Raw genomic sequence first — 23,690 nt, forward strand, 5'->3', positions numbered from 1 at the left:
AAAGATACCAAGTGTAGTCACACAGACTAAAGACTTTTAAAGCCTAGATCAATTACTGAATGTTTGGCACTTTATTAAATAAGCTCCAATATTACATACAAATCAAAAGAGTAAAACCAATAGTTACTTGGCAAAATCTGTCTGCTTAGCAGCCAGTAGCACCGCGCCCAGGCCTGAGGTACTGGTGCGGTAGGAGGGCGGTGGGACGCTCCACAGGGGCACATCCACCCCCCACATCAGTTTCTCACCCACCACCATCCGGTTCAGTACTCACTTTATATACAGGAAAACACACCACGGAGTACATACTAATAAGCCAAGAGCTTTATTGATGCAGCAGGCACTTTACAATGAACCCAAGAGAGCCCGTCTTCTCTGGGAAAACGGGATGTCTGTACAAACCCTCCGTTTTACTACTTCAAAAAAAACAAGCTCTCCCTTTTACCACAGCCCTTGGATCTGTATGTGCCCAATCATCCCTCCCCCATTTGAAATAGGCAGAGCACACAGGTACACCCGACCAACGCTGGCCAGCCACCCCAGTAGACAGTTACAATGTCAGTTCTGTGTTACTCATGGACAAAGGCATAGACTATCAGATCCTGCAAAGGATTTAGGAAACAATTTCTCCCTCCACCTCGAAAATAAAATACACTTCAGCGGATGCATGTCCTGAAATAGTTTAGTTGGGAGTTCCTAGGAAGATGGTCCATTGTCAATCCCTTCTTCGTCAGCCTGTGCATCCAAAATTCTTCTCAAGGGAACATGAGTCCTTTTTTTTTTTTTTTTTTTTTTTAAACAGTCTTTCTTGCTGTAAGAACTCTTATAATGGAGCCTAGTCCTCCTACTGCTAATGCCTGTGGGGGCAGGAAAAGGAAAGGAGTCAAATGAAACCTGGCTGGCCAAGGGGTAGCCCGGCTTGCCAGGGGAGATGGGACTGGCACCCCCGGACCTAGGTCCCACCATGTCACCGATCCTCTGGAAATGGGTTCCTGCAAGAGCAGTTAGGAGGTAGCAAGAGAGCCCACATCCTAAGCACGGAGCTGGAGCCAAGGCTCCTGAAGTGCTGCTGGCTCCCAGCAGCAGAACTGGGCTTGGGACCATGGTTACCAAGCACACACAGCACAGCTCCCCCCAAGCCTCCCTTCTGATGCTGTTTCCAGGCTGCCCTCACTACCCTGGACACTTAAGATATGAGCCCATTCCAGCTGCCTCCCCAGGCCCTCCTTAGAAACGTCAGTGGGGCTCAGCACCAGGGACCAAAGGGTCTGGCCTCCACACCATGCAGAGGGCTTGCTCAGTTCCGAGTAGCACAGCCACTAGACCCTCCCCAAAAAAAGCCCAGGAGAGTTCACCTTCCGGCTGAGCAGGCCCAGCACACCCAGCAATAGGGCCAAGGGCCACCAGAAGAGCCTAGCACCGAGGCTGTCCAAGTGGCTGACCCCTCAAAACTCAACAGAGCCTTCTGGAAGGACGCAGCGTTAGTACTAGCCTGGTCTGCTATAATGATGAGCAAGCTTCCTGTACCTCTACAGGGCCGGGGGACGTTGGCACACAGGCAGGACACAGGCTAGATGAAATGCCTCGCTCTTGTATCGACCTGAGCAAAGGACAGGCACAGCTTTTTGTGCCTCAGGTGGCTGAAGGCCCTATTCGGTGAAAGCCAGGCTTCTGCCACTGCCTGCTCTGGCCTAGTGAGGATGAGGCCAGAGCAGGAAGCTCCCAGCGGCAGCTGGGGGCTCAGCCTGCGTTCCTGAGACCCTCCCCAACCACCATCTCCACCAATGGGAAGCAGCTGCCTTCGCTGACGCAAAGAGAGTATTCTGAAGCCCCAGCCACAAGCAAGCCTGCGTCCCTCCCACCTGGGACTCCCTGTCTATCTCACCATGCAAGCCCATGACACGCCTGGCATAAATCAGCAGCTAAAGCAATTCCCATTACCAAAGCCAGTGAACCCTACCAGGTGCTTCTATGGAAGAAGTGAGTGACCAGAGTCGTCCTAGACTGCTGTTCGTGGAGCCCCTTACTCTCTCATGCCTCTCAGGCTGTCCTCTGGCCTGCGCACGTGAACCCCAGGGTGGGGGTAGGTCAGCAGGCCACCTGTGTGGGCGGTGCATTCACATACCTTTTCGTGCCACTGGAGTAGCACAGCGCTGCTGTTTTCTGTGGGCTTCTCAAACCCTTTATAAATGTACTTCATTAGCAAGTCAATGCCGTTTCTGTCCAGCGACTGCACAGCCTGCTCAATCTCACTGCTCTTGAAATTGGTAAGCACCTTCAGCACCACGCCCTGGGCTCGTTCCTGTGAAGGAGAAGGAGGCAGCGATGCCCAGGGCCAAAGCCCAGGCACAGGAATGCCCCACCAACTGGTCAGAATTCTCAGAAACACTGACCAATTTCTGACTTGTCTGGGCTACTTGCAAAATAAGTGTGCTCAAATCCTCTCATTTATTTACATGTCAACATATCCCTTCTTTATGCCCATAAATTCTTCCACTAATCTGGGGGAGAGTGAGTGGTTTACTGGGGAGAAACCTGCCTCTATGACATGGGCCGGGCCTCAGATGCCACCAGATCACAGCTGTTTTCTTAACACGTCTATTTTCTTCACAGGTGTAAGAAAAGCTGCAGCCTCCCTCTGCACTCACCCCAGTAACACGGGGGCCATTTCCCCCCACCAAGGAGATGCAACCGCTGCTGACATCACCATGCTGTCACAAGATGGCAAAACCCCAGCTTCAGAGAGACCCCTCTCCCTGAACCCAAGTTCAGACAGCTTCTAAGCAGCTGTGATGCAGTAAGCATCTTCTGCCCTTCTTTTTAAAAGGCAGGAAATCTTGACTGAAAATCCTTATGCAAATAAAGCCTATTCAAAAACCTTTAAAGCAGAAACACTGCTAAGTCCCATGTGGCAAGCTAATTTAGAGTTTTGCTAAGCAGTAAGGGCTGGGCCAACCTCTCACCCCCATGAGGCCCTGGGGAGGAGTGAATGTTTCTTTGGGGAGCTTTTACTATAAACATAGACAGTTTTGATGTCAGGAGTGCCAGGAGGCTTCCATGGAAGCACTGCCCAGTGCCAACTCACTCTCTTGGTAGATCCTCACTGAGGTGGACACAAAACAGACGCTGTCTGGAGCCCCAGGGAGCCCTCAGCTGCGGACACAGACAACCACAGCCCTGGTGCGAGCACCACCCAGCAAAGCGGCAGCATGATCCCTTTACCTTCACAGCTTGATTCTTGGTGTTGACGGGAGAGTTCCGCAAGGCTGCATGGAATGCCCGAAGCATGTCCCCTGTGCATCACCACCAGTTAAGGATGGCTCGGCTCAAGCATGTCCACGCTTCTATTAATGAACTCATTTCAAAAACAGCTCAAAGGAGAAGAGTCAAATGACATTCACATCCACCACCACCCCACACACACACTTCACTGCAGCTTCCAGGTGGCCACAGCCCATTTAGAGAGTAGCCTACAGTCTTCCTGAGCCACACAAAGAATAGAGAGCACCTCTGCCAATTGTGCAAGTCTCTCGTTCTGCTGCCCCCCAAAACACATTTGGACACTTCTCCCCTACCATGGAAGGCAGAAGCAAAGCAAGTGCCCTCTGGGGGTGACCTGCAATAGAATCTGACTGAGCTCACTTGCACTTGCTTGGTACTGGGCACCATGTCTGCCCTGCTGGGTCCTCACAATGATGTGAGACTATCCTTCTCACATTCTCATTCTCAAAAAGGAAGAACAAAGGCACAAATGGAGGTCTCCTCTTTATCCACTGTTTCATTGGTTAAGCTGCTAAAGAAATTAAGATGTGCTAAAACTTCTATCTTCCAAGACCTATCCAGGTCTGTGAGGTCCCACCTACTAAGAGGGAGATTTATTCATTTAAAGCTTTTTCCCAAAATATAAGCCAAGCCTCCCCTCTCCCCTCAACCTTAGTTGCAATCTTGACACATTCTTTGCTGAGTTCTGAATACACAGCACTCAAAAGAAAATGACAATCTGGGTTAGGTCCCCAAAGGTGACACCTATTTTAAACTGAATTACATCAGCCAACTTTCATTTCCTCATCTACAACACTGGCTTCAGCCAAAAAGCTTCAAAAATAGAATAAGGAATGGCTTCTGCCCAAACAGGTCTCTACTCCTGTTTGTGCAGTAAATCCTACGTGTGAACAGACAAAGCCACCGGAGCAAAGCCCAGACCCATCTTCCCTAATATGGGCTCCATCTTGACTAAGCTGGGCCCACACCACCCAGGAGCCACTCCTGCTGAGCTCCCAGCTCCCTGCTGGGCCCTGATGCACCTTCCACAATGGAGGCAGCCCACTCCTTGTATCTGCTGGCTTTGGAATTCCTTTTCCTCCCAGACAAGGGCCAGTCTGGTGTCAGCCACTGATAACTTCTACCTTGGAACTGTTTTCTGATTTGGCGTTCCAGAGCAATTAATTAACAGAGACTCGGGAGTTTAAAAGAAGTGTAGGCTGGCTCTCTTCACTAACCAGTTGGCTGGAAAACAAAATCATTCAAGAGATGGATGGGGAGGGGCAGGTGAACTAGTCTGCAGGGGCAAAGAGTCGCTGCTTTAGTTACCTCTGTACCAAGCAATCACTGTAAGTGTTGATGGATACAGAGCCTTTACAGCTTGGGGGATATCTGGGGAAAAGGGAACGCATAGCATTTATCAAGGTGGCCTCCGTGCTCAGCTCACAGAACGGGCTGTGGAGGCTACAGACCACTGCCCCTCGTCTCCTCTAGATCAGAATTTCTCAACCACAGCACTGACATTTTAGACCACACAACTGATGTGAGGTCTGCATGACATGGTGTTTAACTGCATTGTGATAATCAAAATATCTCCAAACAATGCCAAATTTCTTCAGGGGGAGGAAAAAGTGCAAAAATGTTCAAAACCACTGCTTTGGACAGATCCCTAGTCCTGAGGACCAGAAGGTTCTTCAGTGAGGAAAAAAAGGAATGAGTATTTTAAAAATCCCTACAAGGTTTCAGCTCCTGTGCCAGGTGCTTTCACATGCCATCTCAATACTTCAAACAACTCTCATTTGAAAGGCGATGCATTTGAGACTCAGAGAAAGGAAACGACCTGCCAAAGTCACAAAGCTAAGCTGTCTAGCTGGCCTTCAAACCCAGGTATACCCAACTCCAGAGCCAAGCTTTTTCTACAATCCCCTGCTGTCCCTCTACCCACATACCCCAGCTACATGTCTAGGACAGTTGCTGTGTGCCCAGCACTGTGAAGCTTCTGCAATGTTGTTGTGATGCTCCCATGGAAGTTTTAAGGCCATGGTTCCCCTCCTTTTCTCAGAAAAGGATGCTGAGGTTCAGTTAGGGTATGAGGTCATAGCACGATAGAGTGAAGTCTGTGTGGATACACGGCCCACGTTCTAGTTCATCTGTCTGAATTCCTACCATGACTCGATTGCCTATCGAAGGCAGTAAGAAAGGCCTTCTCCTCCCTACCTTCCCCCACTCCAACCAATCAATCTCTATCTTCACTCCTCTGGTCTCTATTCTAAGACTCCTAAAAGCCTGTTCTACAGTTTAAGTCAGTGATCTAATATTAAGTCCAATAACTGGTACATGGTAGGGACTCAGTAAATACCAGTTCCTTCTTCCTCCCTCCCTGGGCTCCACAATTGTCAGGATCTCAGTTCTCACCTGCTAACCTCCTTTTCCCCAATCCCAAGAGATATACTGTCCATGGTAACAAGGTTTCTGACACTGTCACTAGTGGAGAAACTGCCACCAACTGGATGTGCTAAACCTAGGCCTCCAAGCAGCCTCAAGGAACCAATCACTAGTCCGAGGGCGTACCAAGAGATGACCTTCAACAAGTCCCTGCAGCACCAGGACCAAGACAGCAGATAACCAGACCTTGTTCTCCCCATCTGTGGATGGTACTGGGCCAGAAGCCTGACGTTGGAGCCTTCTTGGTACTGCCTGCCCATGAGCCAGGTCCTGCACCAGAATGCAAAATCAATCTTCCCTCACGAGGGTCATCCTCATGACCCCATTTCACCAATGGGGTAAATAAGATGATCCTGATAGCACAGAAAATACAAGTTTGAATCCTCACCTTTGAAAATACATTCCTGTTCAAACAAAGAAAGTCTGAAGGTTTTTGTTTCAAAGGCACATTGGCGGAACACTGCAGGACTCCTCCCTAAGGTAGTCCATGGGCCTGACTTCCCAAGCTGAGTCAACTGATTAAACACCCAGAACCTGATTTATATACACATGAGCCTCCAACCCTGCCCTGGCAAGTGTGGGGGAGGGGTAGGCACTTCCCGTAACACCATTTGAATAAAGAATAATCCTTCCTGTGAGAGTAAGTCAGTTTCCTGTGCTCAAACTGCTAAGGGACTAAGCAGGCTGTGACAACCACCTCTATTTTTAATCTTGTTTTCTAAATGCTTGCTTTCTGTGGCCACAAGAATAGTCACTTCCAGACATGAGGCTCTACTTTTACATTTCACTTGATGCTGTCTGGTTTTTCTCAGCTCTAAACTACTAGTTTTTCCCCACTGCTTCCTGCACAAGAAGGCTATTTCGGGGAAGGAGCCAAAAGTCACTTGTTGAACGTGGCTAAGACATCAGGGTCCACAGCCCAGGGTGTCCACAGGAAGCAAAACAGGTGGAAAAGAGTGGCATGAAGTTGGAGGGTCAGACTGATTCTGGGGTGGGAGATGCACAATCTCTCACCTTAGGGCTGGACTAAGCCTGCAGCCCTCCTTCTCCTTTGGGTCCTTCCTACCCCTCAGCCATCCCCCCACCTAACTTCGTAGGGTGACTGTGCCCGGGAGCCGTCTAAGGCAGCTCAATTACTTAGCGGGACTCCCCTCGGCCCCTCCCGCCCATCTGGCGCGAGAATGGCCCCATTTCCTGCAAGGGAGGGATGGAGTGAGGGGGAGCCCAAGGAACGGTCAGTCTGAGGGGATGAGGAGACAGAAGGGGAGTAAAGAGGCCAGGCCTCGCGGAGGAGTGGAGGGGCCTGCGGGGCTGCAGGTGCGTCGGGAGTGCTTCTGCGGCTGGCGAGCCGGCGGGTCCAGCCGGGTCTAGGGGCCGCGCTCCTGAAGGAGGCTCCGAAGGCCGGAGCCCGGACAAGGGGACTGGAGCGGCCGCGTCAGAGGGAAGGGAGGATACATGCACTGAGGGAACCTGAGAGGAGCCGGATCGGAAGGCACTTGGGAAACGGACCTCAGGGGCCCGGGAAGTAGGGGGGTAGGGAGGCCGGCCTGAGGGACACCCGGGCCGCTGCGCTGGGTAAGGATATTGCCGCAGAAGGCCATCCACCTCGCTAGGGTCCGGGCCTGGCTCGGCCGCCGCCGCCGCCGCCTCCTCCTGTTCGTCCACGAATTTGTTCTCGTCAAACTCGTCGATGTCCACCCGACGGAAGCGCGAGGACAGCGTGTTCCGGGCCATGGCGGGGACTCGGCGCCCGCTCAGCCGGCTCCGCTCCGGGTCCGACCTCGGATCTACTCCGCTCGGAACCGGCTCAGGATCGGGGGCGGGAAGCGGCCGCCCGGCGCCTCCTCCAGCTCCTCCGCGCGCAGACGCCGCCGCCCGCCCACTTCCGCGCTATGCCGGAACCGGAAGTGTCGGCGGGCAGGAGGGGCGGAGCCTGCTGGCGGCGGGGTTGGAAGCGCCCGAGAATCCCCTTGTTAGTTACTACCCCGGTAGCCTTCAGTCCGGCTCTCAGCTTCGGGGAACCTCATTCTTGCCATCTGAGCAGCGGGCACTACGTCCCCACCCAGCCTAGCATCGTGGACGCCATAACTGCGCTCGGCTTCCTTTCTGAACCCGAGGAGACCCTGGCCCTGCAAGGGGCCTGCGCGGACTCGGCCGCGGAAGCGGGGTGGAGCCATCACTGCCCAGACTGAGGCGGCACGGGCACCCCCGCAAGTGTAATGGTCACCTGACCTGGCAGGTGGGGGGTGAGGAGAGAAAGATGACCCTGAGGTCACCATCCTGACATAAAGGGCGAGGTCTGGAGGCTAAGAAGTCATTTCCGGCTGGAGAGGCATATCCTGGTGGGAAGCTGAATCACCTAAGTATGAGATGGGAAAAGACGGGATCTGGGTGACGAAGGGTAGGGGCAAGAACGACTCTGTGGTTCCAGGATTGAGTGCCTGGGCAGTGGCCTGCGGGATTCTCTTAATAGGCCTTAACCATGGGATGCTTGCGTGGCTCAGCGGTCGAGCGTCTGCCTTCCGCTCAAGGCCTGATCCCGGAGTACCAGGAACCAGCCCCACACCACATCGGCCCCCTGCTGTGAGCCTGCTTCTCCCTCTGCCTATGTCTCTGCCACTCTCTGTGGGTCTCTCATGAATAAATAAATTAAAATCTTTATTAAAAAATCGGCCTTAACCTCAGATTAAATTGGATCTTTGTTTTCATATAATTTTCCTTTTTTAAAAGATTTTAAGTAATCTCTACCCCCATCATGGGGCTGGAATTTACAATCCTGAGATCAAGAGTCACATGGTGTACAGACAGCCAGGTCCCCTGAATTGTACTCTTTAATAAAGGCCAAGGCTTAATGAAATATGACTCGCTTTTATTGTTGCAAATACTTCTCATTGAATTGTGTCTACAGATCAAAAAATTATTGCCAGATTATGATGCTACCTAATTTTGGGTGCTAAAGATACAGACTTAGCCCTGGTGGTCCAGCGGTTTAGCGCCGCCTTCAGCCCAGGGCGTGATCCTGGAGACCCAGGATAGAGTCCCCACGTCAAGCTCTCTCTGTGTTTGCCTGCTCCACCCTCTGCCTGTGTCTCTGCCTCTCTCTCTCTCTCTCCCTCTGTGCCTCTCATGAATAAATAAATAAAATCATTTTTTAAAAATGTAAAAATAAAGATACTCATGCTGGGAAGTAGGTGCTGAATAAAAGTCTCAGGGTCCTGGAAACAGGCAAAGCCCACTTGCCCTTCAGCTCCATTCCTTGAAAGAAATGGAAATTTTTGTGACCCAGGCAGGCCACAAGACAGCAGAGATATCAGAATTTCCTGGTCAGAAGAAACTTTAAACCAGAAATAACCCATTTTACAAGTAAGGATATAGCCCCCGAATAGACTGGTGAATGAAATAATGGCCCTGCTTGACTGTGAATCTCCTGGTCACGAAGGCAGAATTTTAAAAGTCTATACTGTCAGGGATGACCGCATGCTGAGGGTATAAAACCATGCAGTGCCTGGCAGTACCTTAGATAAAGCGGTCAAGAGATGTCCCTGAGGAGGTGACACTGATCAAGGACCTGAAGAAGTGAAGGAAGAAGCCAAGCAAAGGCCCAGAGACAGAGCAGGCTTGGTATATTCCAGAAACAGGCCATACTAAAGTACAAGAGTGAGAAGAGATGAGATGGAAGTGAGGGGTGGAGGGGTGGAGGGGTGGTGGAGGTTTTGTAGGTTGAGGAAAGGATGTAGTCTATCTCGTGGGACAACACTGGAAATTCTGGGCAGTGACCTGAGCTGACTTAAGTTTGAAAAGGATCCATCTAACATCCATCTTGAGAACAGATGGGAATAAGAATTAAAAGGTGATGTAAAAGGTGACACCAGAGCACCTGGGTGGCTCAGTGGTTAAGCATCTTCCTTTGGCTCAGGTCATGATCCCGGGGTCCTGGGATCAAATCCCACATCGGGCTCGCTGTAGTGAGCCTGCTTCTCCCTCTGACTATGTCTTCGCCTCTCTGTGTCTCTCATGAATAAATAAAATTTTTAAAAAATAAAAGGTGATAGCCTTTTATTTCCTGGTTGGTGACACCAGGAAAGCCTGGTGTCACCAACAGCCTAGGTGACAGGCAATGGTAGCTCAGGCTAGGAGGTGCCAATAGGAATGGTGGGAAGATGTTGGGTTATTCTGAAAGTAGAGGCTGCAGAATTTGCTGGTGTGTTGCATGTGACATGTAAGAAACAAGAGTCACAGATAACTTCAAATTTCAGAAAGATGTACACAACCATTAGCCCTAAAGAACTTTAAACATTTGGAAAATATGACAGCAAAGTACCTGTGCACTATTCAACTTCCTTTTAAGACTAACCCATGCCAAAATAGTCCTCTGTCCTCTCTTCCCCACACGCATTCACTTCTTGGAAGCCTGCCTCACCATGGTCTGCAGTAATGCTCATTAATTCATTCAGTCAACAAGCATCCATGTGTTGGGCCTAGAGACTAGATAAACCAAGCCAGGTGTCAGCCATGGTTCTACCAGCGAACTTCCAGGCTGGTTGCAAAGACAGACACAAAAACGTTTTACTTCAGCATATTTGGAGCTAAAGAGAGGATTGCACAGAAAGCTTGGGATATGGGGGATTTGACTGGCTCAGTCAGGACACTACTCTTGATCCTCAGGGTTGTGAGCCCCATGATGGATGTAGAGATTATCAAAAATAAATAAATAAATGACAACAAAACAAAAACAGCTTGGGACAAAAGGGAGGTAGTATCCCAGTTTAGTCCAAAGCTAAGGCCCATTGATAGAACTCCATAAAGAAATGGAAGAAGGCACCCTTGAACCTGACAGCAACAAGGGGGCAACTAGCCTTTAACTATTACTCCAAGAGGTATTGGTGCATCTTCTTTAATCTTGGAAAGCCTGAACACCTTCCCTGCTTTGTGAATTCTTCGTTAACTTTTAGGGCCCAAATCAAGTGTTCATTCCACCGGGAACATTAATACCAATGAAATTTTGACTGTTACACATTAGCTCTTCTGCTAAGAGTTTTCCATGTTCCTAATCCTCAAAAATACCCATTTCACAAGTGAGAAAACTGAGACTCAGAGAGGGGAAGGGATCTGCCAAGATGTCTCAGCGAGCACGAGGCAGCGGAGCAAGAATTTGAAACCGGGACGGGTTCACTAAAAAAAGGCCCTGAAAGCTCTTTCCCCTCCCACATGCTGCCTCCACTAGAACGTTTATGGAGTTGGGAGTGTAGCTGTCTGATCCCGCCTCTTCCTGCCCACTTCGTATTTTAAATAACTCCATAGCAGAAGCCTTGTGGGTTATCTCTGAAAATCCTCAACCCTCATGCGCTCCACCACTAGCGCCTAGTGGCGCCCAGCTCAGAACAGTCGACTGAGCATCCTGCACGGGTCTACCGAATGAATGAACGAACGAGTAAATGACTGAATGGACGAATTCGAGTCCTCACTGTGCCATCTCCGGGAAGCTGCCGGTCACCCCGGGCCTCGGTTTCCCCAAGTGCTCTGCTCAGGAGGTGAAGCCGACCCGAGCTATGGCAGGTGCGCGGCTCCGGCTCCTCAGGGCGGGGCTAGGTACCAAGGTACTCCCGGCGGGTGTCAGGGGCGGGGCTAGGGCTCCGACGCCGCGGAGCCATTGGCCGCGCCCGCCACCACCCGGCGGTAGTTTGGAGGTCAGCCCCGCCCCCTTCCTCTTTCTCTCGGCCTCTTTCCGGCGGTGGTAGCTGCGGATTGTGCCGACATGGTGAGGACGGTGGAATCGGGTGCCATCCGCCGGCTGGGGGGCTCGGGGCCTGGGGTGGGGAGCTCGAGGTGAGCACCGGGGTTCCATCCGCCAGCCAGGGCTGTAAGGAGCCGTGTGGAGTGGCCTTGCGTCGACACGGCGGGTCGGGTCACCGGCTCTCTGCCCGGGGCCGGGAGAGGTGAGGCCGCGCTGCCGGCGCCTCCCGCCTTCCCGTCTGCGGAATGGGGTAGCGGCCCAGCGTTGTGGCCGACCGCCTGGGCGAGGGCAGGCCCGCCGGGCCTCGGTTACCCTGCCCAACGCACGGCCTAGGGCAGTGATGAGGGGTCCCCAGTGCGCCATTTTCTGGGACTGGGCACGACGCAGGCGGAGGGGAGGATGGCCGCTGCCCGGGGAGGCGGCCTGTCCAATGTTTGACTCACACCTGTACTTGCGCTCAGGCTAAGATTAAGGCTCGAGATCTTCGCGGCAAGAAGAAGGAAGAGCTGCTTAAACAGCTGGAAGACCTGAAGGTGGAGCTGTCCCAGCTGCGCGTCGCCAAAGTGACAGGCGGCGCGGCCTCCAAGCTCTCTAAGATGTGAGTGAGGGGCGTACGAACTCCGCTTCTTTGGGTATGGGGGACACCTGTGCACCGAAAGTATGTGTGCATTTCCGAAGTTGGGTAAAGGAAGCGTTCGATTAAGTGCCAATTTATCGGGCCGAGGGTGGGAATGTCATGCCCTCCCCAGCCACCCTCTCCAGGCTCCCCTGCTCGCATCCAGCCGCATGGGATACCCGCTGTGTGATTTGCCTCTTACTTGCCTTGGACCATTTTGTCCTTTTGCCCGGGGTGCGCTTGCTTAGCTTCTCTCTGACTGGAGAAAGAACTGCTCGTCCCTGAAGACCCTTTTTCACGCTAACTTGAAAACTAACTGGACTCTTCCCCCCGCTCCCCCCCACCCCCAACACTTGATTTTTTTTTTCCCCCTCAACTTCCCTCACTTGGTAGATGGGTGCCTTTGTGCCCACGCCTCACTTGAGTTGTAGTTAATTTATTTATTTACGTGGATCAAGAATCAGGACTTGTGAAAGGGACATGGGTTTGGAGTCCGTCGAACTGAGCACGTTCGACACAAAAATGTGTCCACTTTTGCCACATCCTACCTGATGGGTGGGCTGGCTCAACACTGAGAGCAGTTGTGGAGTTTTTTCCTCTTTTACAAAATGGGCCCCCAACAACTGACCCGTGGTGCTGGGAGGGGGTTGGATGAGTTGGAGAACACACAAGTTGAAGCTTCAAGAGTAGGTTTACCAGCTGTCTACTCAGTGGCCCTCCCTCAGGCCCTCCCTCATCCCCACCATGCTACCCATTCAATGACTACAAATCGCTTCTTCCCAGCCTGTTCCTATGGTCATCCAACCCCCAATGCCTTTCTTTTCTTTTCTTTTCTTTCTTTTCTTTTCTTTCTTCTTTCTTTTCTTTCTTTCTTTTCTTTTATTCTTTCTTTTCTTTCTTTCTTTTCTTTCATGATAGAGAGAGAGGCAGAGACACAGGCAGAGGGAGAAGCAGGCTCCACTCCAGGGAGCCCGACGTGGGACTTGATCCTGGATCTCCAGGATCACGCCCCTGGGCCGAAGGGGGCGCTAAACCGCTGAGCCACCCAGGGATCCCCGCCCCAATGCCTTTCTACTTCTCAAATATCTTGTTTCTCTCTCCCCAAGTGGCCCTCCTGTCCAACAGACGAGGAACTGGCCACACATGCTGCCTACATTAAAAATCCAGGCCTTCAACCACCATAGCCATACGTGGCCAGAGGTTACTGTACAGAACAGCACAGACAGGGAGCTCTCTATCACCACGAAGTCTATTGCACAGCACAAACACAGAGCAGAGGCCTCACTTTTACCGCCCCAAGTGGTGCCTGGTAGGGGGTACACTCAGTGGAAGACAATTCTTCCAGACTAGCACTCTGCATGGTCCTAGACCCTGATCAAAGATTTTCAAACCGAATTTTCAGAAAAAGGTTCCCACACATAAATGTACACAAACCCAGGGGTGGCAGGGCCTCAGGTTAAGCTTAATCAGCTTGTGGCATGATTTCCCGCAGTCAGCTTATTCATGCTGGCATTGGTTAGGTCCTTATAGCTCAGGATATATAGCATGGGGTGGAAGATCTTTCCTGATCTGCCCTCCACTTCTGTTCAATATGAATACTATACAGCTTCTCAGCCCTTTCCCATCCCCACTCGTGGGGTATCCATCTCTTAGAATCTTCGGGCCTTACCCCCAGAACACCTTCCTCTTGGACTGGGTTAGGCAACTCTTGGGTGAATACGGATGAGCTGGAGAGGAATACCCCTGTCTTATGACGTCTGGGTCAGGTTCCGAATAAGATGACTTGGGGGAGGGTGGCTTTGTATGTCTCCACCACCTTCACAATGTGTCTGTTTTGTAGCCGAGTTGTTCGCAAATCCATCGCCCGTGTTCTCACTGTCATCAACCAGACACAGAAAGAGAACCTCAGGAAATTCTACAAGGTATGTCTGGACTGGGGGAGTTGGAGGGATGCTTAGCTGCAGGGTGCAAAGTTCCAGCCCTCCTTTGGCCAGAAGGGTAGTATGGAGATCTTCTAGGGTACGTGGGTCTGGGCTTTCCAGAGCCTTCCCAGCTTATAAATGGGTTTGCTTTTTTTTATTTTTAATGGGTTTACTTCTTTATTTTATTTTTTATTTTTTAAATGGGTTTGCTTCTTAAGCAGCATCTTGCCACTAGCAAGTCCTGCAGACTGCACTTTCTCAGGAAATCAACAGTGTGGGGAGAGTCTGGCTGGAGCCTTGGGTTTTGAATCCAGTTTCACTAGCTGAGTGAGTTTGGGCAGTCTGTGAGGATTAACTTCCAGTGTTTTAGTTTTCTTATTAGCACTGTGTCTGTCACTTTCAAGCACCTCATATTCTCATTTTTCTGGGTGTAGAGAGGTTATGTTGCCCAGAGTCACCCACAGGTAATGGAGTGATTGAGTCTGCATTCCAAACCATATCTTGGAGAGGGGGTGGATTGAGTGCTCCTGGGAGACTTCCATAGGTGTCTGGCCCCTCAGCTTAGGTGCGGGGTCTTGTCCTTAATATTGGTGTTACCAGGGCTTAAGCAGTGAAGCAGAACCACTAGGAGACTTTATATGTGTGTATACGTGCATTTGATTCATTACAAAGAAGTCGCCTATGTGACTGGTGTGGGGGGTGGCTAGCTAATAAAATAAGCAAATCCAAAATCAGGCCTCAGAGAACATCACGTGCAGGCTGGAACCCACATGGCACAGCTTGAAGTTGCTGTTCTCAGGTGGGATTTCTTGGGGAGAGCCTCTGCCCTGCATTAAAGACCTTTAAGCTGACTGAATCAAGCCTCAAATTACCCGGTATAGTCTTGCTTAATCTCAATTGATTAGGGGCTTTGAGTACATCTGCAAAATGGCTTCACATCAACATCCAAGTTGCTGGGTTTTTGTTTTTGTTTTTTTTTTTTTTAAGTTTTATTTATTTATTCAGAGAGAGAAAGGCAGAGACACAGGCAGAGGGAGAAGCAGGCTCCATGCAGGGAGCCCGATGTGGGACTCGATCCTGGGTCTCCAGGATCATGCCCCGGGCTGCAGGCAGCACTAAACCGCTGCGCCACCAGGGCTGCCCCAAGTTGGTATTTGAAGAGCTGGAGGCTTTGACATGTCAAAGCCATCATGGTGTGCCTGGGCTAGCTGCCTGGGGGGACACTAGTGTGTATTGTTGGGAGGGGGTGCTGCTGCCACCCCTGGGTTTGTGTACATTTATGTGTGGGAACCTTTTTCTGAAAATTGGGTTTGAAAATCTTTGATCAGGGTCTAGGACCATGTAGAGTGCTAGTCTGGAAGAATTGTCTTCCACTGAGTGTACCCCCTACCAGGCACCACTTGGGGCTGTAAAAGTGAGGCCTCTGCTCTGTGTTTGCACTGTGCAATAGACTTCGTGGTGATAGCTCCCTGTCTGTGCTGTTCTGTACAGTAACCTCTGGCCACGTATGGCTATGGTGGTTGAAGGCCTGGATTTTTAATGTAGGCAGCATGTGTGGCCAGTTCCTCGTCTGTTGGACAGCAGAGCTCTGAGGGCTTAGTAAACTTGAAAAGATGAGGCCCTGACCTGTGCTGCGGACAACAGGGATGCGGTGGACAGAGACTCATGTTTCCAAACCCACATCTTAAGAGTTCACCCTCATCTGCAGTTTGTAATTTTCTCCCCTGAGGCTGTTACCTCCCTTATCTCCCCCACCCCTGCCCTGTGCCCCCCCCCCCCCCACGGAGCTATTGGCATTTCTCCAGAACGCACCTGAGCTGCCATCTTTCAGGACTTTTGTGCATGCTGTTTTCTCCCCACTCCCCCTCTCTTGGTCGCTCAGGTTGTTTGCTTTCTAGGCTGTTGCCAGTCATTAGGTGAAACCTTTTTTTTTTTTTTTTTTTTTAAAGATTTTATTTATTTATTTATTCATGAAAGACACAGAGAGAGAGAGGCAGAGACACAGGCAGAGGGAGAAGCAGGCTCCATGCAAGGAGCCTGATGCGGGACTTGATCCCGGGACTCCAGGATCACGCTCTGGGCCAAAGGCAGGCGCTAAACCGCTGAGCCACCCAGGGATTCCCTAGGTGAAACCTTTTAAATATCCTTTCTCCTCCCCTTTCCCACTGGGCTGGGAGCTTCCTTGAGCAGGTACCAGGTCTGGTGCATCACTAGGTCAGCAGCCAGCACAGGGCCTCCCTACTGGGCTGAGTGTGCTACATCTCCTCACACTCGGGTCTGCAGATTAAAGCCTCCGCACCCCAGTGGCCTCCTTCAGTCACTTCCAGTATCTTCCCCATGCCCCCCAGCAGCTTAGTTCCAGCCTCAGGGGCTTCCTTAGCTGCCACCTAAACCCTGGTGCTCAGACTCCCCCTGCTCTTCCATCCATCACCCAGGGTAAGAAGTACAAGCCCCTGGATCTGCGGCCCAAGAAGACACGTGCCATGCGCCGCCGGCTAAACAAGCATGAGGAAAATCTGAAGACCAAGAAGCAGCAGCGGAAGGAGCGGCTGTACCCTCTGCGGAAGTATGCGGTCAAAGCCTGAGCGCTGGCGTTAATAAAACACAAACCACCTGGCTGGCACTGCTTTCTGTTTGCGGGTGTTTCAACTAACCATGCTGGGGAGGTCAGCTGCTCTACCCTGGTTGTAGTTACCAGGGTCGTGGTGGGTGTCAGCAGACCGCCTGCAGCTGCAGACCACCTGGCCACGGGGATCTGCTGGGTGCTCAGGTGTGGTTGCTTCGGACCTGTGATGTGGAGCTGCCCTCACTGTCCCTGCGGGACTTTATTCTGCCAGGTCGCATGTGCCCTGGCAGGGAGAGACCGGCTTGAGACCCGAGAGCCCGTTGCGGTGGTGGTAGATCTCAGAGGCGCTGGGGGATTTGATCATGCGGTGGACTTGGTATCTTGCCTGATCAGCAACTCCACAGACACCAAGAGTTTCCCATCTGGGGTGAAGGCGCAGGCATGGGCCACATCCAAGACTCCCTGCCAAAAGCATTTCACTGGGCTCTGGGGTGTAAGTCCTGCCTTGCCCCCACCCTTCCCTGACAGGCCTTTTAATACATCCTTGGGTGCTATGCCCACAGGCCTTACCTTCAGCGTCTCAATGCATTTTCCTGTGTTGCAGTCCCAGACTTTGACCTGGAAATAAAAACAAGAAGGGTTGGTTAGACCTCACCCCACAAGTCTGGCATCCTTGAAATCCTTTTGGGGGGAGTCCTAGCCAACCTCAATGTCTTGGTTTGGGTTTTGTTGTCTGCAAGGTATATTTGACATACCCAGCATAAAATCTGATGCAAAAATTACATGCAGTGCAATTTCCTTATCCCTGAAGCCGTGATGATTCTTAGAAATGCCAATGCCAGGGGCACCAGGATGGTGCAGTTAGGTGTCACTCTTGGTTTTAGCTCCCATCGTGAGTTTGAGCCCTGCATGGGACTCTGTGTTCAGTGGGGGGGAGTCGGTTTGAGATTAATCCCCTCTCTGCTTGCACACACTTTCTCCAAAAAATGTGAGTAGGTGCCTGGGTGGCTCAGTGTGTTGTGTCTCCCTTTGGCCCAGGTCATGATCCCAGGGTCCTGGGATTGAGCCCCACACCAGGCTCCCTGCTAGCAGGGAATCTGCTTCTTCCTCTCCTCCTGGCTCGTGCTCTCAAAATCTTAAATATTTTTTTTAAGGATTTTATTTATTCATGAGAGACACAGAGCTGAGGGAGAAGCAGGCTCCATGCAGGGAGCCCGATGCGGGACTCGATCCAGGGACTCAGATCACACCCCGGGCCGAAGGTAGGCACTAAACCGCTGAGCCACCCAGGCATCCCAAAAATTTTTTTTTTTTCTTTAATGTCCATGCCACTAGCATTTGGACCAGCATAGACCTTAGTGCCAGGTGCTAGGTTCAGAAGTGGTTGGCACCTGGGTTCTGCCCTTGGCACCTTCCTATTTAGGGCAAATAGGATGTGGATATTTCTAGACTGCTGAAGGCTCTGGTAAAGGAAGATGTTGGGATAGGAGATTGCCAGGAGGATGGGCCTGGTAGAGTGGGCTTACCATATGGGAGTAGCCAGCGCTGGCCAGCTGTGACCCATCAGGGGAGAAAGCTATGCTCTTCACCCAGGTAACCTGGCCTTTGAGCTGAACAAGCAGGCTTTTGGTAGTCTTATCCCAGGAGCCAGAAGCCTGAACAGCAGACAGCTTTAAGGCCATGGGTTTGGAGCCAGCAGGGGGCCAGCCTGGAACCCAGGGCAGCCCAGCTCACCAGGAGGCCAGATGCTGAGTGGCACAGGCAGCTGATGTTGCCACTGTGGCCTTCCAGCTCTTGGTGGAAGATCACTGGTGTCGCCATCCGCAGGTCCCAGATGCTGATAGTGGAGTCCCAGGAGCCAATGGCCTGTAGACATCTGCCATGAGCATGAACCAGCCTGTCTGTGCCCACCTTTGTGGTTCCTAGGCTGGCCAGACTGAGAAAGCAGGCATTCTGAACCCTGCTGAATTCCCCATCTTACAGATGAGGGGACAGGCTCAGAATAACAGAGTCACCCATTCAAGGTCTGGAATTCCAACCATGGCTCAGCCCCAAGTGGGAAAATGGATGTGGGCTCCAGGTTCCTTGAGGTAGGGCTGAACAGTGGCGGTGTGGCTCACCAGAGTCTGAGCTGGGTGCAAAGTCACTGCTCTGGACTGAGTCTCGGTGCCCTCCTAAGTGGTGCAGCATCTGGCCGGACTGCAGGAGAGAGCCCTGAGCTTTGGAGGGCAGTCCAGAGGTCTTGTAGTGCCAGGTTCTAGGCCCAGACGGGTCAGCCTAAGCCCTCCTTGTGGGCTGCCTGGGTAATACGACAACCCTGGGTCTGGGGAGACTACCTGGACCTTGAGAGGAGGACAATACTAGTGTGAACCTCACGGGCAGATGGATTGCCAGACGTGGGCATGGGCAGTGGGAAAGATGAACCGACCTTTCTGGGGCCACTGTTGAGGGTGGAGGGTGTACCCTCCCGACCCCAGGTTCTGCTCTGGCCGCCCTTCCATGAACCTGCACCTCCCAGAGCATCACCCACTTGTCCCAGCCACCTGATGCCAGCTGCTTTGAGTCAGGGCTGAAGCTGACCATCCCCACACTCCGCTGGTGACTTGCAGATACCAGGTCGGAGAGGGGGCAAGGTGGAACAGGACACAGCAAGGTCTAGAAGGGAACCCAAGCCTGGCTGCTTGGCTCCAGTCCCATCCAGGTTACCCTTTAAGAGATGCAGACACTTAGCTTCTGCTATATCCCACAGGCGGATGGTACAATCACAGGAGGTGGTGGCAAAAAGGCAGCCATCGGGAGAAGCGACAGAATTTTACAGGACCTGGGTAAGCAGCCGTGGTCATGGACGAGGGTGCTGCCCTCCCCTTCCAGCCCTTGCTGGCAGACCCCTGCTAATTTCTCCAGCCTTCCCACCTGCCTCTCCACCTCACTCCTTTATAACCCTCTCACCCTTCAGCCACCTGGCAAGCTGAGCTTCCGTGATTCAACCCTAATTTGCCCATTTGTAGAATCAACACCGAAAGCGAATGCAGGCGCATCCCAGAAACTCCGAGAGCCCATCCTGGGTTCATTGCCTCCTTTGAGCCTCCCCAGCCCTACACTTCCCGTATGAATAGCATTAGTCAATCTGCCTTGTAATTACCAGATTTTTTTCTTGTGAAATAGGTCACAAAAAGCACAAAAAGGAATACTGTATGATTCCACTTACACAAGGTACTTACAGTAAATTCATTGATATAAAGAATTGTGGTTGCCAGGGGGTGGGGGACAGAAGGAATGGGGAGTCTAATGGGTATAGAGTTTCCATTTAGCAAGATGAAGAGTTCAGAGACTAGTTGCATAATGAACATACTTTACTGAACTGTGTACATTTAAAAATGGTTAAGACGGTAAATATGTGTATTTTTTTAAATATTTATTTATTCATTCAGAGAGAGTGAGAGAGAGGCAGAGACACAGGCAGAGGGAGAAGCAGGCTCCATGCAGGAAGCCCGATGTGGGACTCGATCCTGGGTCTCCAGGATCACAACCCGGGCTGCAGGCGGCGCTAAACCGCTGTGCCACTGGGGCTGACCAAATATGTGTATTTTTAAACAATTTTTAAAACAGTAGTAGGATTGGGGCACCTTGCTGGCTCAATCAGTAGAGCATGCGACTCTGGATCTCAGGGTCATGAGTTTGAGCCCCATGTTGGGTGCAGAGATTCCTTTAAAAAATGAAAAAATAGGGGATCCCTGGGTGGCTCAGTGGTTTAGTGCCTGCCTTCAGCCGGGGGCGTGATCCTGGGGCCCCGGGATCAAGTCCCACATCGGGCTCCCTGCATGGAACCGGCTTCTCCCTTTGCCTGTGTCTCTGCCTCTCTCTGTGTGTGTCTCTCATGAATGAATGAATAAAATCTTTTAAAAAATAAAAAAAATAAAAAAATAGTAGGATCTGAGTCTGTCTGAGTCAAAGGCCCCAGGAACCAGGTCCTGTGTCTTTGCCCTCCTGCTCAGCCCTGGCCAGGCTTGTCTTGCTCAAATGCCCAGCTCAGATGTCAGAGGTCACTGTGATAGGCTCTGCAGAGTGCCAGATAGAACCATGGGCCTCTGTCTCCACATCCAGCCCAAGGAACCCCACCTGTGTGGCCACTTAGCCTCCACAGCAGCCGCCAGCTCTGGGTCTCCCAGCCATACACACTGCCATGTTCAGAGGCCGTGAGCAGCCTCTGGCCATCTGGAGAGAAGGCAGAGGAGTTGACCTGGAAGGGGAACACAAAAGTAGTTCCATCCCGGGGCGGGAAACACTTGTGTGCTCTCTCTGACCCGACTGTAGGACCAGCCCTAAACACTGCCCTGGGAAGCTGGGTTGGAGCTTGAACTTTCAGGCCTCATCATAAAACCAGAGCCCAGAATGAAGGAACCACTCTTAGTCAGAGGCAAGAACTTGGAGTCCTCTGTGGAATCCTGTAAAACCTGAGCCCGAAGGTGAGAACCCTCTGAAGGTGGGGGCTGGAGCCTTCTCTAGAAACAGAGCCTGGGTGATCCCTGGGTGGCGCAGTGGTTTGGCGCCTGCCTTTGGCCCAGGGCGCGATCCTGGAGACCCGGGATCGAATCCCACGTCGGGCTCCCGGTGCATGGAGCCTGCTTCTCCCTCTGCCTGTGTCTCTGCCTCTCTCTCTCTCTCTGTCTCTCTGTCTCTCTCTCTGTGACTATCATAAATTTAAAAAAAAAAAAAAAAAAAGACTAACATTTAGAAACAGAGCCTGGCACCCCAGAGCCAAGAGACCATTCTAGAGCTGGAACCCAGAACTAGCAGTTCAAGATCTACTCTCATCCCCGAGTTCACTCTAAAGCCAAGGTCACACGAACACTGGGGTCAGCCAGGAGTCTGATCCTCTCTGGAACCAGGGCTCAGACCCCGTGGCCTGTTCTGGCGCTGGGCGCCAGAGAACAGGCAGAATCAGGAATCACGCTGGTCCCAAAGCCAGGAGCCTGGAGTCGGCAGAGCCCGACGGGACCTCACCGCCCCGCGATGCCGGCCCAAGAATTTCACTCTCCCCGCGGCCAGCGTCCCCGAGCCCCGCTGTTCATGGGCCCCAGACCGCCGGGCGGCCGGCTCCCTCCTGGGCGGGCGCTCGTGCCGCCCGCCGGCCCCCGACTCGGGACAGGGTACACGCGGGGGAAGAGGTGGGTACAGGCGGTCTCCATGGCAATCGGGGCGGGGCGCGCAGCCGCCCTGGGATCTCTGGGAAGCCACGAGGAGAGACAGGTTGGGAGGGACGGTTCTCAGCCCCCGGGCGCCGGGGCCGCGGCGGGCAGAACCCGCGACGTCCAGGAGGAGGTTCCCGCCGGGCTGCTGCGAGCCGGCCTCGGGCGGTTCCCACCGCGCGGCCCGACGACGCCGCCCGCGGCGGCCGCTAGAGGGCAGGCCAGCCGCGCGCACCGCGCCTGCCGCAACCTGCGCAAGGGGGCGAGCGGTTCTCAGAGGGCTTCCAGACCCCTTTGGGAGAAGTCGGTTTGCCTCTGCGCACGGTGGGGTGGTCCTTCCCCGCTCCCCGGAACCCGGGCTTGAGCCAGGAGCAAGGCCATGAGAGCGCTGGAACGGATGACCCAGCTCTGTCCTCCGGGATGTAGGGGAGCCAGAGGTAGTGTGTGTAAAGCACAGGGCATTCGAAAGTGGGGTCACTATTGGTAACACCCCGGCAGGACAAAAGGTGGCATCGGAGAATGTGGAGGTGGTGGGAGGAGGCCCAGGGACTGCCAAGTTCCTTGTTGGATAATTGAAACTGAAACCAAACAAGGACAGGACTTGTTGTTTTGTTTTTTAAGAATTTTATTTATTTATTCATGAAGACACAGAGAGAGAGAGAGAGAGAGAGAGAGAGAGAGAGAGAGGGGCAGAGACACAGGCAGAGGGAGAAGCAGGCTCCATGCAGGGAGCCCGACGTGGGACTCGATCCCGGGTCTCCAGGATCACGCCCTGGGCTGCAGGCGGCGCTAAACCGCTGTGCCACCGGGGCTGCCCCAGGACTTGGTTTCAGTGTTTATTTTATAGAGGAGGAAACAGAAACCCCACAAGATAGGGGGACTTGCCCAAGGTCACTCAGGCAATAGAAAAGGAACTGGGACTTAGCCCATGTCTGTCTGACTAAAAGGCCTCAAGCAGATGCTAAGGTCCCTAACTCCTGATACATCTGGGAAACTGAGGCCCTGTGGGGGCAGATTTGGCCCAGTCATCCAGCACCTCTATGGCAGAGCTAGACCTGAGACCCAGTCCCCTCCCCACAACCAGACAGAGGTGGAACAGAGACACCCTCCCTGCCACTGTCCAGCAAATTCCAGGCTCCCTGGGGACAGGAGGGGGGCAGCTAGGCTTTGGAACCTTCAAACTTAAGGGTTCCCAGCTGTTACTCATTACCCCTCCCCCCAGACCTCCTTGCCAGACTCTTCTCAGGAGATCTACTGTACTCTTGCTCTATTTTAGGCCCTAGACAGTCAGGGGGAGAGGGGGAGACAATGGTGGCTTTGAGGCAGCCCCACCCCCATCCTAACTCCAAAAGGGCCCAAGTCACAGAGTTGGCTCCTCAAGGACCCGTCTGAGTTGGGTCTATAAGGCTACTGCCTCATCCCCGGACATGCGTGCACACAGCTCCCCATAGCTATCTGGCTTCCCAGTCACAGGCAACCACCAGCCCATGCCCCACCTGGCATTTCCCCAGCCAACTGGATGCTCCTGCTCTACCTGGAGGACCCAGAAGTACCTAACGTAGCCCAGCCCATCACTCCCAGAGCCCTGCGAATAGACCTTGCCCACCAGGCCCAGGGACTACTCAGCTGGTAGAGGTGGAGCTGGGGTTAAAATCTTTTTTGGAGGGGCACCTGGGTGGCTCAGTCATTAAGCATCTACCTAATGACTTCGGCTCAGGTCATGATCTCAGGGTCATGAGATAGAGCCCCATGTCTGGCTTCACACTGGCCAGGGAGCCTGTTTAAGATTCTCTCTTCCGGGGTACCTGGGTGGCTCAGTCATTAAGCATCTGGCTTCAGCTCAGGTCATAATCCCAGAGTCCTGGGATTGAGCCCCTCATTGAGCTCCACATCAGGTTCCCTGCTCAGGGGGGAGCCTGCTTTTCCCTCTCCTTATACCCCTCCTCCCCACTTGTGC

General features: G+C 52.6%; 3 protein-coding genes across 3 annotated transcripts; 1 reads left to right on the forward strand and 2 right to left on the reverse strand.

Annotated features, from left to right (window-relative positions):
• Positions 1-302: 302 nt before the first annotated feature.
• On the reverse strand, positions 303-7,592 carry ARPC5L (actin related protein 2/3 complex subunit 5 like). The gene is made up of 4 exons (XM_055335685.1): positions 7,291-7,592; positions 3,223-3,294; positions 2,126-2,302; positions 303-857 (listed from the first exon to the last, which is right to left on the reverse strand). The coding sequence occupies exons 1-4, from the start codon at positions 7,438-7,440 to the stop codon at positions 795-797; spliced, it is 462 nt and encodes a 153-aa protein (XP_055191660.1). The 5' UTR covers positions 7,441-7,592; the 3' UTR covers positions 303-794.
• A 3,809-nt stretch (positions 7,593-11,401) lies between these two features.
• Positions 11,402-16,601, forward strand: RPL35 (ribosomal protein L35). The gene is made up of 4 exons (XM_055335698.1): positions 11,402-11,464; positions 11,902-12,038; positions 13,897-13,978; positions 16,414-16,601. Exons 1-4 carry the CDS (start codon positions 11,462-11,464, stop codon positions 16,561-16,563), a joined length of 372 nt encoding a protein of 123 aa, XP_055191673.1. The 5' UTR covers positions 11,402-11,461; the 3' UTR covers positions 16,564-16,601.
• Positions 16,602-16,747: 146 nt separating this feature from the next.
• Positions 16,748-23,222, reverse strand: WDR38 (WD repeat domain 38). Its single transcript, XM_055309733.1, is given in 12 exon segments — positions 16,748-16,944; positions 16,947-17,006; positions 17,115-17,162; positions 18,071-18,199; positions 18,279-18,410; positions 18,642-18,743; positions 19,050-19,147; positions 19,251-19,342; positions 19,344-19,365; positions 20,664-20,784; positions 21,549-21,983; positions 23,145-23,222. Coding segments are annotated over 12 exon segments (1,458 nt in total). The 3' UTR covers positions 16,748-16,803.
• Positions 23,223-23,690: the final 468 nt, after the last annotated feature.

The sequence above is a fragment of the Nyctereutes procyonoides genome, unplaced genomic scaffold (genome assembly GCF_905146905.1).
Source record: "Nyctereutes procyonoides isolate TBG_1078 unplaced genomic scaffold, NYPRO_anot_genome, whole genome shotgun sequence".
NCBI lineage: Eukaryota > Metazoa > Chordata > Mammalia > Carnivora > Canidae > Nyctereutes > Nyctereutes procyonoides.

Excerpts from the sequence above, each read along its gene's own strand:
- ARPC5L (XM_055335685.1), bottom strand. The coding sequence starts at position 7,440 with ATGGCCCGGAACACGCTGTCCTCGCGCTTCCGTCGGGTGGACATCGAC. Across the intron at positions 3,295-7,290 it reads TGGATGGCCTTCTGCGGCAA|GGGGACATGCTTCGGGCATT; the intron begins TATCCTTACCCA and ends TGGTGATGCACA. Across the intron at positions 2,303-3,222 it reads CCAAGAATCAAGCTGTGAAG|GAACGAGCCCAGGGCGTGGT; the intron begins GTAAAGGGATCA and ends TCTCCTTCACAG.
- RPL35 (XM_055335698.1), top strand. Across the intron at positions 12,039-13,896 it reads GCCTCCAAGCTCTCTAAGAT|CCGAGTTGTTCGCAAATCCA; the intron begins GTGAGTGAGGGG and ends TCTGTTTTGTAG. Across the intron at positions 13,979-16,413 it reads ACCTCAGGAAATTCTACAAG|GGTAAGAAGTACAAGCCCCT; the intron begins GTATGTCTGGAC and ends TCCATCACCCAG.